Source organism: Podarcis muralis, chromosome 1 (assembly GCF_964188315.1).
Source record: "Podarcis muralis chromosome 1, rPodMur119.hap1.1, whole genome shotgun sequence".
NCBI classification, from domain to species: domain Eukaryota; kingdom Metazoa; phylum Chordata; class Lepidosauria; order Squamata; family Lacertidae; genus Podarcis; species Podarcis muralis.
In genome coordinates, this window is record NC_135655.1 from 114736641 (window position 1) to 114751023 (window position 14383).

The 14383-nt window shown below is 41.8% G+C and overlaps 1 protein-coding gene across 4 annotated transcripts in view; it reads left to right on the plus strand.

Annotated features, from left to right (window-relative positions):
- The window catches only part of LNPK (lunapark, ER junction formation factor), a 40001-nt gene extending 26331 nt beyond the window's left edge, over positions 1-13670 (plus strand). For all 4 annotated transcript variants that reach the window (XM_028749084.2, XM_028749110.2, XM_028749074.2 and 1 more), the window contains 5 exons: positions 991-1215; positions 5696-5801; positions 7301-7371; positions 10599-10769; positions 12703-13670. In XM_028749084.2, coding sequence (XP_028604917.2) covers positions 991-1215; positions 5696-5801; positions 7301-7371; positions 10599-10769; positions 12703-12899 — 770 coding nt within the window. In that variant the 3' untranslated portion in view covers positions 12900-13670. The remainder of the gene's footprint in view (positions 1-990; positions 1216-5695; positions 5802-7300; positions 7372-10598; positions 10770-12702) is intronic.
- Positions 13671-14383: the final 713 nt, after the last annotated feature.

Consider the following 14383-nt stretch of genomic DNA (forward strand, 5'->3'; position numbering starts at 1 on the left):
TGAATTACAGCTTTTTCAGCAGAAAGGTTCTAGATACAGTGGTGTACACTGAAGCCTGCAAATCTAAATGAGTGGCTAGTCAATAAGAAGTGTGCATGCAATCTTCAGGTTGGAGCCTGCCAAGCAATCATTATCTTGGTCTTGTCCTGAATATTTTTCAAGTGGGTCCGTCATTCATGTCTGTTCCCCAGTCACAACCAGATCAGATCAGAGCGGCACCATCAGCATATTGATAGCATCTTAAGGTCTACTTCAGTACTCATTACCTATGGCAAATTCCCACAGAGGCAAAGGCAGTTCTATGTATGTGAGAAGGATTTAACAAGACTCACAATTCCCTTTGGGCTTGAACTACTCTTATGACACACAACTCATTCCTAACTAGGTGTCTGTTCTTTTTGCACACCTATCCAACTCTTTCCAACAGAAGCCTAGCCATGAACCAGCGAAAGTGGTGCATGCAAACACCCACCTCATTGCATATTTTCCTATTGAAAAATGCAAATCTTTAGTAAATTGTAATGTAGTATAAAGGAACAAAATGGTGTGGGACTTGTGCAAAATAGCTGTGGTTCTTAATAGCCTGAGAATGACTGAATGGTGTGATAATGCTTGAAAAATTAATAAGTGGCCTCGAGGTCATTTTGTTTACGTTCTAATATAATTTAATTTGTTTACATTCTAATCTAGATTAACTGGTCCTTTATGCTAGTTAGAGAATGCTGAGAGACGCAATTAAACTGTTTTATTAATGCCATTCAAGTGAGAGCCACTTCTGAGGGAGTTTAGAAACCAGATGGTAGGCTCAAATTACAAGAAAGGGTCTATTTGAGAACTCGGATCTACGTATTGTTGCACTTCAGCTGGTTTGTGTGCGGGTGGGTGGGGGTAGCCTTTACAAATGTTTCCCTTACCTTGGTTAACTTACAGTAACGGCAGGTCTTGAGTCATTTTGGTACAATAAGCATTAACGTGTGGCTTTTCTGTCAGAACTTCGCCATCGGACCCCAGTGCGAGGCAACGTGTCTCCCCCGACCCCTGCTTCACCTAAACAGGGATCTCCAAAAGGACCAAGCCCAGCGCCTCCAACTCCTGGCTTGCAGAGAGAGATTTCGGCACCGGGCGGACCTCCTGAGAGATCTGTTACATCACCCTTGCAGCCAAATGTGTTACCAAGACATCCCGGGTCCCGTGCCACTCCCGTGCCTGGAATGGGTAAACAGAGCACTTAATGTTGTTTACAGTTTATATTATTTTCTCTGGTTACCAATAAAACAGGCCGTTTTCAGACAGTATGGAAATGGCATTTTGTTTGGAAGTAGAGGAGCCGTTATCTGATTAAGCAGGAGTTCCATATTCAATTAGCCATAACTCTTTACAGCTGGCACCTTATGATACTGAAACCTATTGCCTGAGCTCATTTAACTGTTATGGCTTCTTTGTTTAAATGGTAATAAAACTTTGCAGTATTCTGTAGTCAACAATATAGCATACCTTTTTATGTTCTTGGGTTTAGTCAGGCCCTCCAGACTTAGATAAATCAGGTATATAAGAAAACACTTTTGCAATTCATTCATGCTTCTTACAAAGCCCTGGACATATTTTTTAACTTTCATTGTGACATTTATTCAAATGCTTATTCTAAGCCCTCCCCCAAAAAGTTCACGCTGCAAAGATTAAAACATAAAATATTTAATAACTAAAGAGGTTTCGTATTAGGTAGCAGAGCTTTCTGAAGTAGAAAACTGATGAACGGGGGACAGGGGAGAGTTAACGTCAGTTACCTTGTTGAAACATTTTACTTTTAATTTGTATCTGCTGAAACTACTAGCTAAACTCAGAAGCACTTTAAACCTTTTTCATTGCTGGATTGATTTTCTGTTTTGCAGATGTACTTTTCAGTTCAGTTGTGTATGGGGTGGTAAAAGTCTGTAGTGAGCGAACTCTTAATGAAAAAATTATTCATGTGTGCCCAGTGTGTCATTGTGTGCTTCCTGCCCACTTTCCTTTGCCTCCAAATCTCCTAGGGTTGAAATTACAGATAGGAGGGTCAGATTCTGAGAGAAGGTCGGAGCTGCAATTTTTACTCAGCTTGTGTCTAATTTGCTGCTTTTCCTTGCATTAAAATGATTACCTATTTGAAATTCCCTCTGGAACTGTAATCCCTGGTGTTGTGTTAGAGATGGAGGAAACAAGGGACTTATGACCTGGCAGCAGCCTGATCAATCCTAACCATTGCCATGCTGGTTTAGGTTGAGTTGGAGTCTTTGCTTCCAAAGGAGGAGCAGGCTAGTAGATACAGTGATACAGTGTACCTTGAGTTACAAACGCTTCTCCGCTAACCTGGAAGAGTTACCTCGAGTTGAGAACTTTGCCCCAGGATGAGAACGGAAATCATGTGCCGGCGACGCAGCAGCAGCAAGAGGCCCCATTAGCGAAAGCACGTCTCTAGTTAAGAACAGTTTCAGGTTAAGAACGGACCTCCGGAATGAATTAAGTTTGTAACTAGAGGTACCACTGTACCTTGGTTTTTGAACAGCTTAGTTCTCGAAAGTTTTGGCTCCCGGACGCCACAAACCTGGAAGTGAGTGTTCCGCTTTGCGAACTATTTTTGGAAGCCAAACGTCCGACACGGCTTCCGATGAGTACAGGAAGCTCCTGCAGCCAATTGGAAGCCGCACCTTGGTTTTCAAACATTTTCGGAAGTCAAACGGACTTCCGGAATGGATTCCATTCAAAAACCTAGGTACGACTATGATGCATGAGAGGGCCTTACTTCACCCTGAATGACCATATGCATTTAAGAGTGCTCAGCGCAGCAGCTGCAGGCAACAGGGTGGCTGATACATTTCTGTGTAGAATCTCTTCACACCTGTCTCCCAAAGTTCAGAAAGGTGTGGATTATGACTACAGTTTTGTATTAAAATTTTGATCCTGCAGTGCAGGTTTTTACCAGTCTAATGCAAATATGAAGGCTATATAGCTTTTGGGAGGGGAAAAATAGCATTGTACACTTTGACGCAAGGGTTTGGTTCATTATTCATTTTTAAAACTGTAATTAATGGTGGTTACTTATTTTAATTAAGAGTTGTTGGCAAATATGGCAATTTTTAACCGTAACGTTAATTAAGAAACAAGTGCCCTCTGTTAATTCAGTTCTGTAGCATATTGTTAAAAGTCATGACAAACTTGGAGGTTTATTGCTGGTGCAGGAATTTCAGTGTCTCTCAGTGTAGTCTTTCAAGTGCAACTTACTTAGAAGTTCCAAGCAACATGATAGAATATAAAAGTCAAGTTTCTTGCTATTCAGATTTCTTTCTGTCTTGTGAGAAACATCAGCCGAAGTGCATATGACTGCACTTAATTATCTTTAAACTGGAAAAGATAATTCATTTTTTCATTACATTATACTTTGTGGAAGAGAATCAATTTAACATGTATTACCACAGAGCTTCCATATGTCTAAAAATTAATAACCAGCAGGTAGTTGAGAGTTTGCCAAGCTTTGCAGAAATGGCCAGTCTGCCCACAATGATTGCTTTTGATGTTCATATTAATTACTCTTGTCCATATCAGCATGAGGAATAAGATGCGTGGTTTGAGAATTGTTAGTGTGCCAAGTAATTGGAGAGGTTCTTGGGGCACATGGTCTTAGGTTTCAGGCTTCTTTAAGATTAGTGAGGCAGCCCTTTTACGATGGGCCCTATGGTTGTTTTGAACTGAGATTGCCTCCAAAGTGTGCATGCTTAATAATACTGAAAATATTTATATGTGACATTGGATTGTTTTGCATGTAATCTTTTTTAAAAATCAGTTTTATTCCAGTCCAAGCCTCTCTTATTTGTAATGATGTTCCCTTTATATGTAATTGGTTTAAAGTAATTGTTTAGGTCATGTATTTACTTGTGCAAAATGCGTATATGTTCGCATCCGAAACCTCCTGGTTTAGGGCAGTACAGTCGTACCTTGGATCCAGAACGCCTTTGTACTCCAACGTTTTGGCTCCCAAACACCACAAACCTGGAAGTGAGGGTTCCGGTTTGCGAACATTCTTTGGAACCCAAACATCTGACAGGGCTTCCGTGGCTTCCGATTGGCTGCAGGAGCTTCCTGCAGCCAATCAGAAGCAGTGCATTGGTTTCTGAACGTTTTGAAAATCGAATGGACTTCCAGAATGAATTATGTTCGTCTTCCAAGGTATGACTGTATATGAATTCAATTAATAATAATAATATCTGAAATGTCTGATAATTAGGATAGAACCGAAAGCTTAATGAATGTTGCAGTCTCCAACTCACAATTCGGCACACTTTTAAAAGTAGGGTGAGCAATCTGTGGCCACTCCAGTCTTCCATGCTGGCTGGTGTTGATGGTGTCCACCAATATCTGGAACATCAGCGTGAATGTCCTATGGTACTGAGAGAATTTGAGCAGGTCTGGTTTGCCCTTAATGTTAGACCATGGTTGATTTAACAAAGAACAGGTTAACTGCAAGTTGTCCCACAGGTGATCAAGCAAACCTTAGCTCGTTTCTTCAAAGCTTGGTTTCTTTTCTGGCTGTTCTTGCTTTGCGCCTTTGGTGAGCAATGCGGGTGAGATGGTCCAACGAACCATGGTTAAGCAAAGGTCTCTCACATAATGCCACGTCATTTAAGGGTTTGTAAGCCAACAACAAACCATGGCTTCATGCTGTAATTCGTTGGCAGTAAGCAAATTATAGTTAAGATGCTGTGCAGCAGGGTTCACACATTGCAAAACGGTGGTTTATGTGAATCAGGCCATAATGATTGAAGGCAGAGAGCCTTCTCTCCTCCCTGTGTGTTTCAGGGACCTCTCCATACAACCATTATGTGCCCTCCATGCCAGGTAGTTTAGGCTGAGAGAGTGGCTAGCCTTAAGGCCACCCATTGAGCTTCATGATGAGTATGGATTTGAACCTTGGTTTCCCTGGTGCTAGTCAACATTCCAACCACTGCCCCGTGCTAGTTCTCTATTGCATTAAGAACATCAGAAAGTAATACAAAAGTCTCAACAGTGTTCATGCCCCTAGAAAAAGTGTAGGTTGCAATCCTATACAAACTTACCTGGGAGTAAGTCACATTGAATTCTGTGGGACTTACTTGTTATGTAGTCGTGTATAGGCTTGTGCTGTGAATCTGTGCTCAGTGTAGATAGACACCTGGTTTTGTCTCAAATAACAAATCTAAAATTTGGCTAAGTTCCTAAATAGAGGCTAAAAAGTAGGTTTTGCCTGCTCCGTGGTTGGGTTGGAGGGAACCAAAGCACAGGTTATAGATTGCTAAGTGACAAATCCAGTATGTTTCAGGGAATGTGTATATCAGGCAGAACTGAGAGAGTGAGGCATACTTCATTCAGGGGAAAGAAGCTTCAGGGCAATATCATTGCTGTAAACAGCTATCAAGGGAGGCAAAAAACCTTCCAAATCTGTCTTCACAGAAGGTGACAATTTCCCTGTTACATGTGGTATTTTTGTTCGCAAGAAAAATAACCCTGAGGAACTGACATACGGAATTAAATCTGATAATGGGATTGAAATGCAGAGGAATATAATGCTAATTTCTAATACATGTTAGGGTGCTTTATTCCATTTTGTAACATACAGACTGGAAGCAAATGTCCTTATTCCTGGTCAATAAGTCAGTAGGTTGCTCTCAATCCCATTTTGGTCTTCCAGGTCTTCATCCTCCAGGACCTCCGTTGGCAAGACCTATTCTTCCTCGAGAAAGGGGAGCATTGGACAGAATTGTTGAATACTTAGTTGGAGATGGTCCACAGAACAGGTTAAACGTTACTTATTATGTTCAATTCTGAAGTTATAACTCTGAGTTGCTTCTCAGGTTTCCTGCGGTTTCTTCTTTGCATCACTCTGGTAATTGCGGAAACCCAAACCCAGATGCGAGGAGCCCACACTATGGCTTTTCCTCTTGGTAGTATTGCTCCTTCCAGAAAGAGGAGCATGTAATAAATGTGATGTGAAAAGGAGCGCTTACAATGCAATCCTATACATGTCTACTTAGAAGTAAGCCCCACCAGGTTCAGTGGAACTTACTCCCATGTGAACAAGTATAGGATTGTAGTCATACTGTAGCTTTCTAATGACTTATGTCGCTGCTCAGAGAATCTTAATCACCACACTTTTAATTGGCTGTCAATTAAAGCACCTTTCTGACAGTTCTTGGAATAAAATCAGTTATATAAAGCATTGTTTTATTGGAGGAGTTATTTGTAGCTGCTATTATCATTATTATCATCATTCACCCAACCTTTACCCTCAGGTCCCAGGGTGGGTTAGAGCATTTAAAAAACAATATTAAAAACTGCTTAAAACAAATCACAAAAATAAGGCGGATCCTAAAAATACGCACCTCAGGTGTCAAAAGCCGGGTTAATGTCTTCAGCATTCTCCAGAAGCTGTACCATGAAGGTACCAGATGTAGCTTTGTAGGGAGGGAATTTTACAGCTTAGGGGCCACCACTGAGAATGCCTTTCCTGGGCCATAACCACCCTTCTCTAAGGGTGAAGGAACTACCAGGAGGGCCCTCACTGCCGATCGCAGCACCCGAGGCAGTCTGTGGGGAAGGAGGTGGTCTTTCAGATATTTGAGTCCTAAGTTGTTTAGGGCTTTTCAGATATTCTGCCTCCTATTTTTTCTTCTTCGATTACTTTGCCTCGTTTTGAATCTTACCAACTTTACCTAGCTGTGATTTCAATTCAGATTGATGGTGCTTTAAACCAAATAGCCAAAATATTTTGAGTCTGAAGTGGCCGAGTCACAGTGTAGTTAAAAATACTCAGATGGCAGCTTTTAAATTTGCAGTAATGTGATACGTTTGTGAAAATAAATTTATAATAGGGTTACACACTCAGGTGCCTGCATGCAGTGTTAGCCGCCCTGAGCCCGGTCTTGGCTGGGGAGGGCAGGGTATAAATAAATTATTATTATTATTATTATTATTATTATTATTATTATTATTATTATGCAGGGAGGAAGCCTAGGTTTCCCTTTTCTGATGCTGCACCGGGCATGTGGGCAAGGCTGCATGACATCATGTCCCAAAGGGGCATTAGCAGTCCACTTCCCTGCTCCATGCATTTAAACTGTGTGTGGGAGGTGAAAATGTGTAGAAGGGCTTGTGCCATTTTAATTCTGAGTTTCAATGCCCCCTTTCTGGTGTGCAAGTCCTGTTGAAGTGATCCAGCAGTACGACTAAATTATATTAATGACTAAAATTAAGTGGCTAAACCAATGTTTTTAACCTCTGATCTCATCTTCTTTAGATATGCACTTATATGCCAACAGTGTTCCTCGCATAATGGAATGGCTTTGAAGGAGGAATTTGAATATATCGGTAAGAACAAATGCATATATTCTGCTTGAAAAAGCCTCCTGTCTCCCTGGCCAACATTGTCCGTTCAGGCATTTACAGAATGTAATATATTGGTTCTTGCTTAACTCCGTATTGGAGTGTGTCCTAAAAGTGCTAGAGCCATTAAAATCTATAAGCTTAAGTACTCATAACTCTTTTTTTGTATTCAGTTTTGTGTACTTATAATATGTTATGGTATTCATTTGTGTATACCTTTTAGAATCCATTATCCTTAAAAAAAAAAGTTCTGTAATATGCAGGTCAAGGAACATGTGTGCAAAAGTGAGTGGTAGAAATAAGCTGCTTTCTCTGCATGCTTTCATATTGCACTTGGCTAGGAAACTGCACCCTAATAGGTTTTTGTTTTTGTTTTTAAATCTGGGTCCTCACTTTACCAGAACCTCAACAAAATTTATCGTAACAGAGAAACCTGTGGGAGACATTGGAGATGAAGTGGGAACAAACTCCGGGGGCTATTCTTGAGTTTTACGGCTGACAATAACTTAAGACAGGCACAGCTCTTCATTGAACACAGATGTTTATTTTGCCGCCTCTCGGCAAACAAAAATCAATCTGCGAGTAATGTGAGAGAAATTATCTCAAGACGTTTGGGCGTTTCTTCCCATTTGCTCTTGACTCTGAGAGGCAGCTTAACCCATTCATTTCATGTGATCTTGAATTATCGGAGGGCTAATACATTTACTGTTCAAGCCCTGTATTACGCATGTGTGGTCAAAGTTTGGGTTAATCTCTCCTGAACGGCTCTCCCCACCCCACCGCCCCCAGCTAAATTGATCTCGATTCATGAGGCAGTAGCCATACTGCATATAAATAGCAGAAAGTACGTAGCCTAAATTTTATAGGCTGTTGTTTGCCTGAGAGTTGTGACACTTTGATTTGTGTCTGCATGAGGGTGAGAGCTCTTTTCCAGAAATATACAGTGGGATGCCTCTCTCTCTCTCCCTTCCCTCTCCGGTTGCTATGTAAACTGTTACATCTGCCTATAGAAACCCACAATGTGCATTCTTGGAAACGGATTACAATTTTTGTAACACCAGTGACTTCGATCCTTAAATTTGCCTGTTCAAAATCCGCATGCATAGATTGCCCCGCTTCCCCCATTCATACACACACTAAATGACCTGCAAAGAAAACAGAATGGGATCATGTGCTCTCTGTTGAAGTGGTGGTTCTTCAGACTTCAGCCAACGGCATAGGGTTGGCAAGGAAAAAAGCAGTTTTTCTTTTTTTTTCTTTTTTTTAAAATATTTTATTAAGGATTTTCTTGTTTTACAGAAGTGTAGTGCCTCATATATATTTTCCCCCATGTAACATTTTTACAAATCCGTTTCATTTGTTGAGGCATTAGGGGGAGAAGAAAATAAAAATAAAAATAAAAAAAGGAGAGAAAAGAGAAAGGGGGGTGGAGAGAGGGAAGATGGATAAGGGTGGGATTGGGTGGCGGTGTTTCTATTATGTTTAATGTATGTAGAGTTTGGTGTCAGCGTGCTTGTGTTGTTCACTTGTGTTCCTTTGGTGGTGAGAGAGGTTGGGGTTGGCCTAGGGTGTGATTGTTTGCTTGTGATTGGCTGTGGTGATCTTTGTTTTCGTGTGTGAGTGAGGTGGGTGGGTGTTTTGGATCAGGTTAGCCATATTGATTTGTATGCTGTTGGTGGATTATTGTCATTGTCCTGTTGGGCTGTGTGTGTGATAAAGGGGAGCCATACCGGGGTGAAGGCAGTTTTTCTGAATATTTTCTCTTTCAGAATACAAACTCTCAACTGACTTGAGTCAGTTACAAAGAGTGATGCAAAACATTTGAGTAAGAACCAATATCTCATTCCCGTTTTTGAATGTTCACTTAAAAGTCAAGGGTCGTATCCAACACTGCTGTCCTGCTCAGTGGAACCTCTCCTCTTCTGCAAACCCCAACATGTCTTCAAAATCTGCCCCAGATTGCTGGAGGACTCCTGAAGCATTTATGGGGGGTGGGGTAGCAGCATGGGGAGAGGAAGGGAGAGTTCTGTTGCACAAGCAGAATTATGCTCACACAACATTGGATACAACCCACGAAATGCAAGTTAGAGAGGTCGCGCCTTTCACTTTTTGCGCTTCTGACCATAGTTAAAATATAGTTAAAGATGGATTGATGCACTTGTCCTGTGAAGCTTTCACTCCTTAAGACCTAGGCTCCCAAACTCAGGGGAACACCCCGTCATGCAGGGTTGCTATCCGTCTCTCCCCCCCCCCCCCCGATTTTTACCACGGCATTCTTCCCAAATTTGTGGATCGAGGTAAGCAAGGAACAAGCAGTGGGGTTGACCTGCAAGGAACAGGTGATAGTTGCTGTTGCCAAAGGAGCCACAAACCAAGCACCAGGTGTTTGGGCCTATCCCTCTGCCCTCTCTCCCTCTTCAGTGTTGTTGTTGGGTCCCAAAGCATATCCACCCTCACCAGCACTCCCTATTACACAACTATTACACATGGTGAAATAAATTACAGCTGCAGCAGCCTGTATGCCTCCCCCCCTGTACCTTTCTTTCACCAAGGCCTGGAGCTAGTGGGAGGCAGAAGTGAGGAGTACTACTGATAAAAATGAGAGGATAAAATAGGGAGGAGATGTACACTGCCTTGAGCTCCTTATAGGAAAGGAAGGCTGCAGAAGTTGCAATAATAAAAAAGAGAAATGTTGCCTTAAACGTATACCTTCTCCAGTCTTTTTTACTTCCTATGCATTATTTTAACGTGAAAGAAAAGATCATGCACATAGAATTTTGAACAGAAGACCCAAATGATAACCCTCCTAGTGGTAGCAATGGAATGTCTAACACTTTTGCAAAGCTAAGCAGGCTCCCAGATGGTTTCAAATTGGATGGGGGACTGTGTTGAGATTCCTGCATTGCAGGGGATTGGACTAGATGATCCTTGGGGTTCCTTCCAACTCTGTGTTTCTTTGATTTTTGAAAAACTGCACCAGAAATTTCAAATCCGAGAAAAGACTTGCCCTACTGTAAGAAAGCAACTCTTCTTTCTTTGTTGTTGTCATTGATAATGGGAGAAGGTGAGAGTGTGCAGTGCCGCTTCTACAAAAATCAGTTTGCTGTTCTTCCTTTCCAAGTTAATGCTTCAGAGTCTTGCAGCCATTGCACTGTTAGCACATTAAGGTTCAGTGAGCTAACTGGATACACTTGTATTAAACTTTTGTGCAGCATTTAGATGTGCCTACTGCTTCTTCCTGAATCCTGCAAGAAAAACAAGACCTCAAGCTCCACGACTTCCAGATTTCAGTGCTGAAAAGAAGCAGCCTACAGAGGTACAGAGCACGACTGAACCACTGCAGTCGGAGGAAGAAAACTTAGAAGAGAATGAAATGGCTGAAGGTGTGCATTGAGTCCTCTACATTTGCCAGAAAATGTAATTAGGGCAATTGGATTTGAAGCATTTTGCTTTTCCTTGCAGTGCTGTTTATTCAATCTTGCCAGAAAGAGTGTTGCTCATAGTCAAAAGCAACCACAATACTATATCTCATCTTGATTTCCTAAGAACAGGATGATCTTGGGTCATCCTGTGGTATATTTTGCCTTGCTGGTTTTTCAAAGTTGGCTGCCAAGGATGTTTTTAGTCAGTCCTGCCCCCCCACCCCAGCTTTAGTAGAATCCAAACTTAATTCACTTTCTTTTTGAAAAATAGATTCTTTCCATCCTATCTAGCAAGACTATCGGTCTCTTAAATTTTCTTTGTTTACAAAGCCCTGTTCTTCTACTTTTTGGGGGTTTTTTTAGTATCAATATTAGCATTTACACTGTGTAATTAAAGGATTTGGATCACAGAATGGTTAGATTTCATTGTTTTCCCCAGGTCATTGGGTTGAGGTGGGGTTTAAGTTCCTGCCTTTGTTCGTTAAGCTGGTTTTGCTGTTTTCCCCAGGGCAGGAAAATCTAGTAAAACTGACTTGGCTTTTTAAAAAAAATAAAATAAAATAATGGGTAGTTCAAAGACAAATTGTCAACTTTAATTTAAGAAAGTTCCTTTTGAGATGGTTTATAGGCTTGAAAATACAGTAAGCATCTTGTGTTCAGCTAACAAGAGCATGCCACATTCTAAGAACGTAGCTTAGACTATCACTCTCTATTAATTCCCTTAAAAGTATTTTGTTATTTGTAAAAGTATCTTTTTGTAGGTGGCTCTAAACAGAGAAGTTTCTTGAGAGCATATCCAGAAATGATCACACCACCAAGTGCTCTTAGATGAACAAATATGGCATGTAATGCCCATGTATGACAAGGTTTATGGTGGAAAACCTTTGTAACCTTCTACAATTTGATGCAAACTGTTATCAATTTCCCTTTTATTTTTATAACCCTTTCTGCCTGGTAACAGGTCTCCAAGGCTACCCATAATAAAAGAAAGCAAAATAAAGCACAGTGTATCCGGATTTTACCTTCCATGAACAAAAGAGCAATCTTAATAGAGGGATCTGACTAGGAGAAGCGGGGAGGAGGCTGATGTTTGCCAATTTCCCCCCTCCCCCTGCAACAAACACCTCATCCCACCCTCTTCCAGAGAATCCCCCAGACCCCAAAAGTAGATTTTTAGGGGGCACAAAAGGATGTGGGGAAGGGGAGGAATCAAAATTCCATTGTCTCGTTTTGGGTGATTTCTCCCTTCCCACTGCAGCCCTGTATGACACAGCCCACCATTTATTGTACACTGTCCTGATGTCTTCAGAGAGGCCTCAGAGATGTCTTCAGAGAGGCTTTTCAAGGCCTACAGAGGGGAGGAGGGAAAGGAAGAATCAGTTGTGTGAACCTGACATTCCACAAGCTGCTATTTTCCTCAGAAATTACCGTATTTTTCGCCCTATAGGACGCACTTTTCCCCCTCCAAAAATGAAGGGGAAATGTGTGTGCGTCCTATGGGGCGAATGCAGGCTTTCGCTGAAGCCTGGAGAGCGAGAGGGATCGGTGCGCACCGACCCCTCACGCTCTCCAGGCTTCGCACACCTCTCCGCAAGCAGCGGGAGCCCAGCGCTGGGCTCCCGCTGCTTGCGGAGACTTGCCTGCATGCTGAAGCCTGCGCGCGCTGAGCTCAGAGCGTCCAGGCTTCGCGGACCTCTCTGCAAGCAGCGGGAGCCAGCGCTGGGCTCCCACGGCTTTCCGAGAGCTGCCTGTTTGGGGGCTGGGGGAAAAATAATTCCCCCCCCTTTATTTCCCCCCCAAAAAACTAGGTGCGCCTTATGGGACGGTGCGTCCTATAGGGCGAAAAATACGGTAATCACATGATCAGTGTAATCAAACTTTGTGTCTCACGCAGACCCTTTAGAAGAAGCCACCCAACTTACTGAGACAAACCAGGAAGATGACCAAGCTTTGACTGTTGAAGACCAAAGCTGTGACGTAGTTGGGGTAGCGGCTGAAGAGCAACCAGGAAGCGAAGCCAAAACTGCCACCACAGACTCCGAGTTTGCTGTTCCAGCTTCCCAACGACAAGAACCACTAGCAGAAGAATAAAGTGCCTAATTATTTTTAGCTACGCTCTTTCAGCTGTTACTCCCCCCCCCCCCCAGGTGGATTGCTTTCAAAAGCTGCAATGTCGCCACTCTCATGAGCTCAGACTGCCACTGTATGTTGAAGCTAAGTGTACTACGAGGTATTTTGTTGCAAGAGTGTGGGCAAGTTAAAGCACTTCAGAGTGTGCCAGTTAGCTGAAGTCAAACCCAAGCACAGCTTCCTTTTTTTGTTTTGCATACTTTCTAAAAAGACAACCTAAAAATGCCTAAATGGAGTATTTTACATGCAAGTGATTTAAAATATAGTATTTGGTTATTGAACAAAGAGTGCTGTAAATAACTAAAAGGATGTGTAATTCTTGGTTTAGTAAACTTAGGTTTTTTTGGGGGGGGTGTTAATATTTAGGTATTGAATGAATTTTGAATATCTAGATGTTTACAGGAGAAATGGTGCTTAGGTATTTATCATAAGCAGTACGAAAGTGTCAATACAACTAAAACTTAGTCACTCCTAACCCTTTTTTATTTTCCTTTGAGAGAATGCAGGTTGTTAAAGGGTTGTCCAAAGTATGATATATCCTTTAGGGGCTATATGCACAGCAGATGAGCTAACAGCATGTGAAATAGAAAGCTAGTTTGTGTTTACATAAAGCGTAGGAATATCCACACTTGACTGTACTTGAATACTGCGCATTATTTATACCTGTACAATAATGACTATAAAAGTGAATTTTGTGTATTTTGTTAAAGGAAAATAAAGACTGTAGCATTATGTACTTGTTTTGCATGTTCTTTTAAGCTTTAGACAGTCCAGAACCATGTACACGTTACTATTTTCATATAAGCATTTACTTTGATTTCTCTTTCTGAGTACTGGATTATTTCTTTGGCACTTAACCAAACTTTTCAAGCTTGGTGGTTTCCATAACGCCTGAGAACTGGTCAGTGCATCAGCAGACTACATTATGAACACATGCCTGGAGAGTAGTCCAACAGCACATAATGGTGTTATGTAAATCTAAGAAGGTCTCTGTCCAGCCAGTGCCAGGTGTAAATCATTCGAGTTTCTTAATGAGAAGAACAGAATATAAGTATAATGAATAAGTAGTGTGCTTGACTCTCAAAATATGAAGGAAAACTTGCTCCTTCAGATTTCATCTGACACCTGTGCTGAAGACTGTAGACAGAATTGCCAGGGGCAATTTCAGACTAGAGCAGGTATCCAGGCATGCTAGTTTGCTTGGTGTCCCACCTTCAAATGATATGCAAACCAGTTCCTGTCATTGAGCAACATCAAAGATGCTATCTCCTTTTTTCTTTTCTCACCAAAGCGTGAGTTCTACTGGACTATTAACTCATTGGAAGACTTCTGCCTAGCAATATGTGTGTTTCAGTCGACTTGGCTTCCTTCCAGCAGTAGCTCCTCCGCTTCAGACCATGTGCTCTAGCAGAGAACATGGCCACACCCACAAACAAACTCACAAT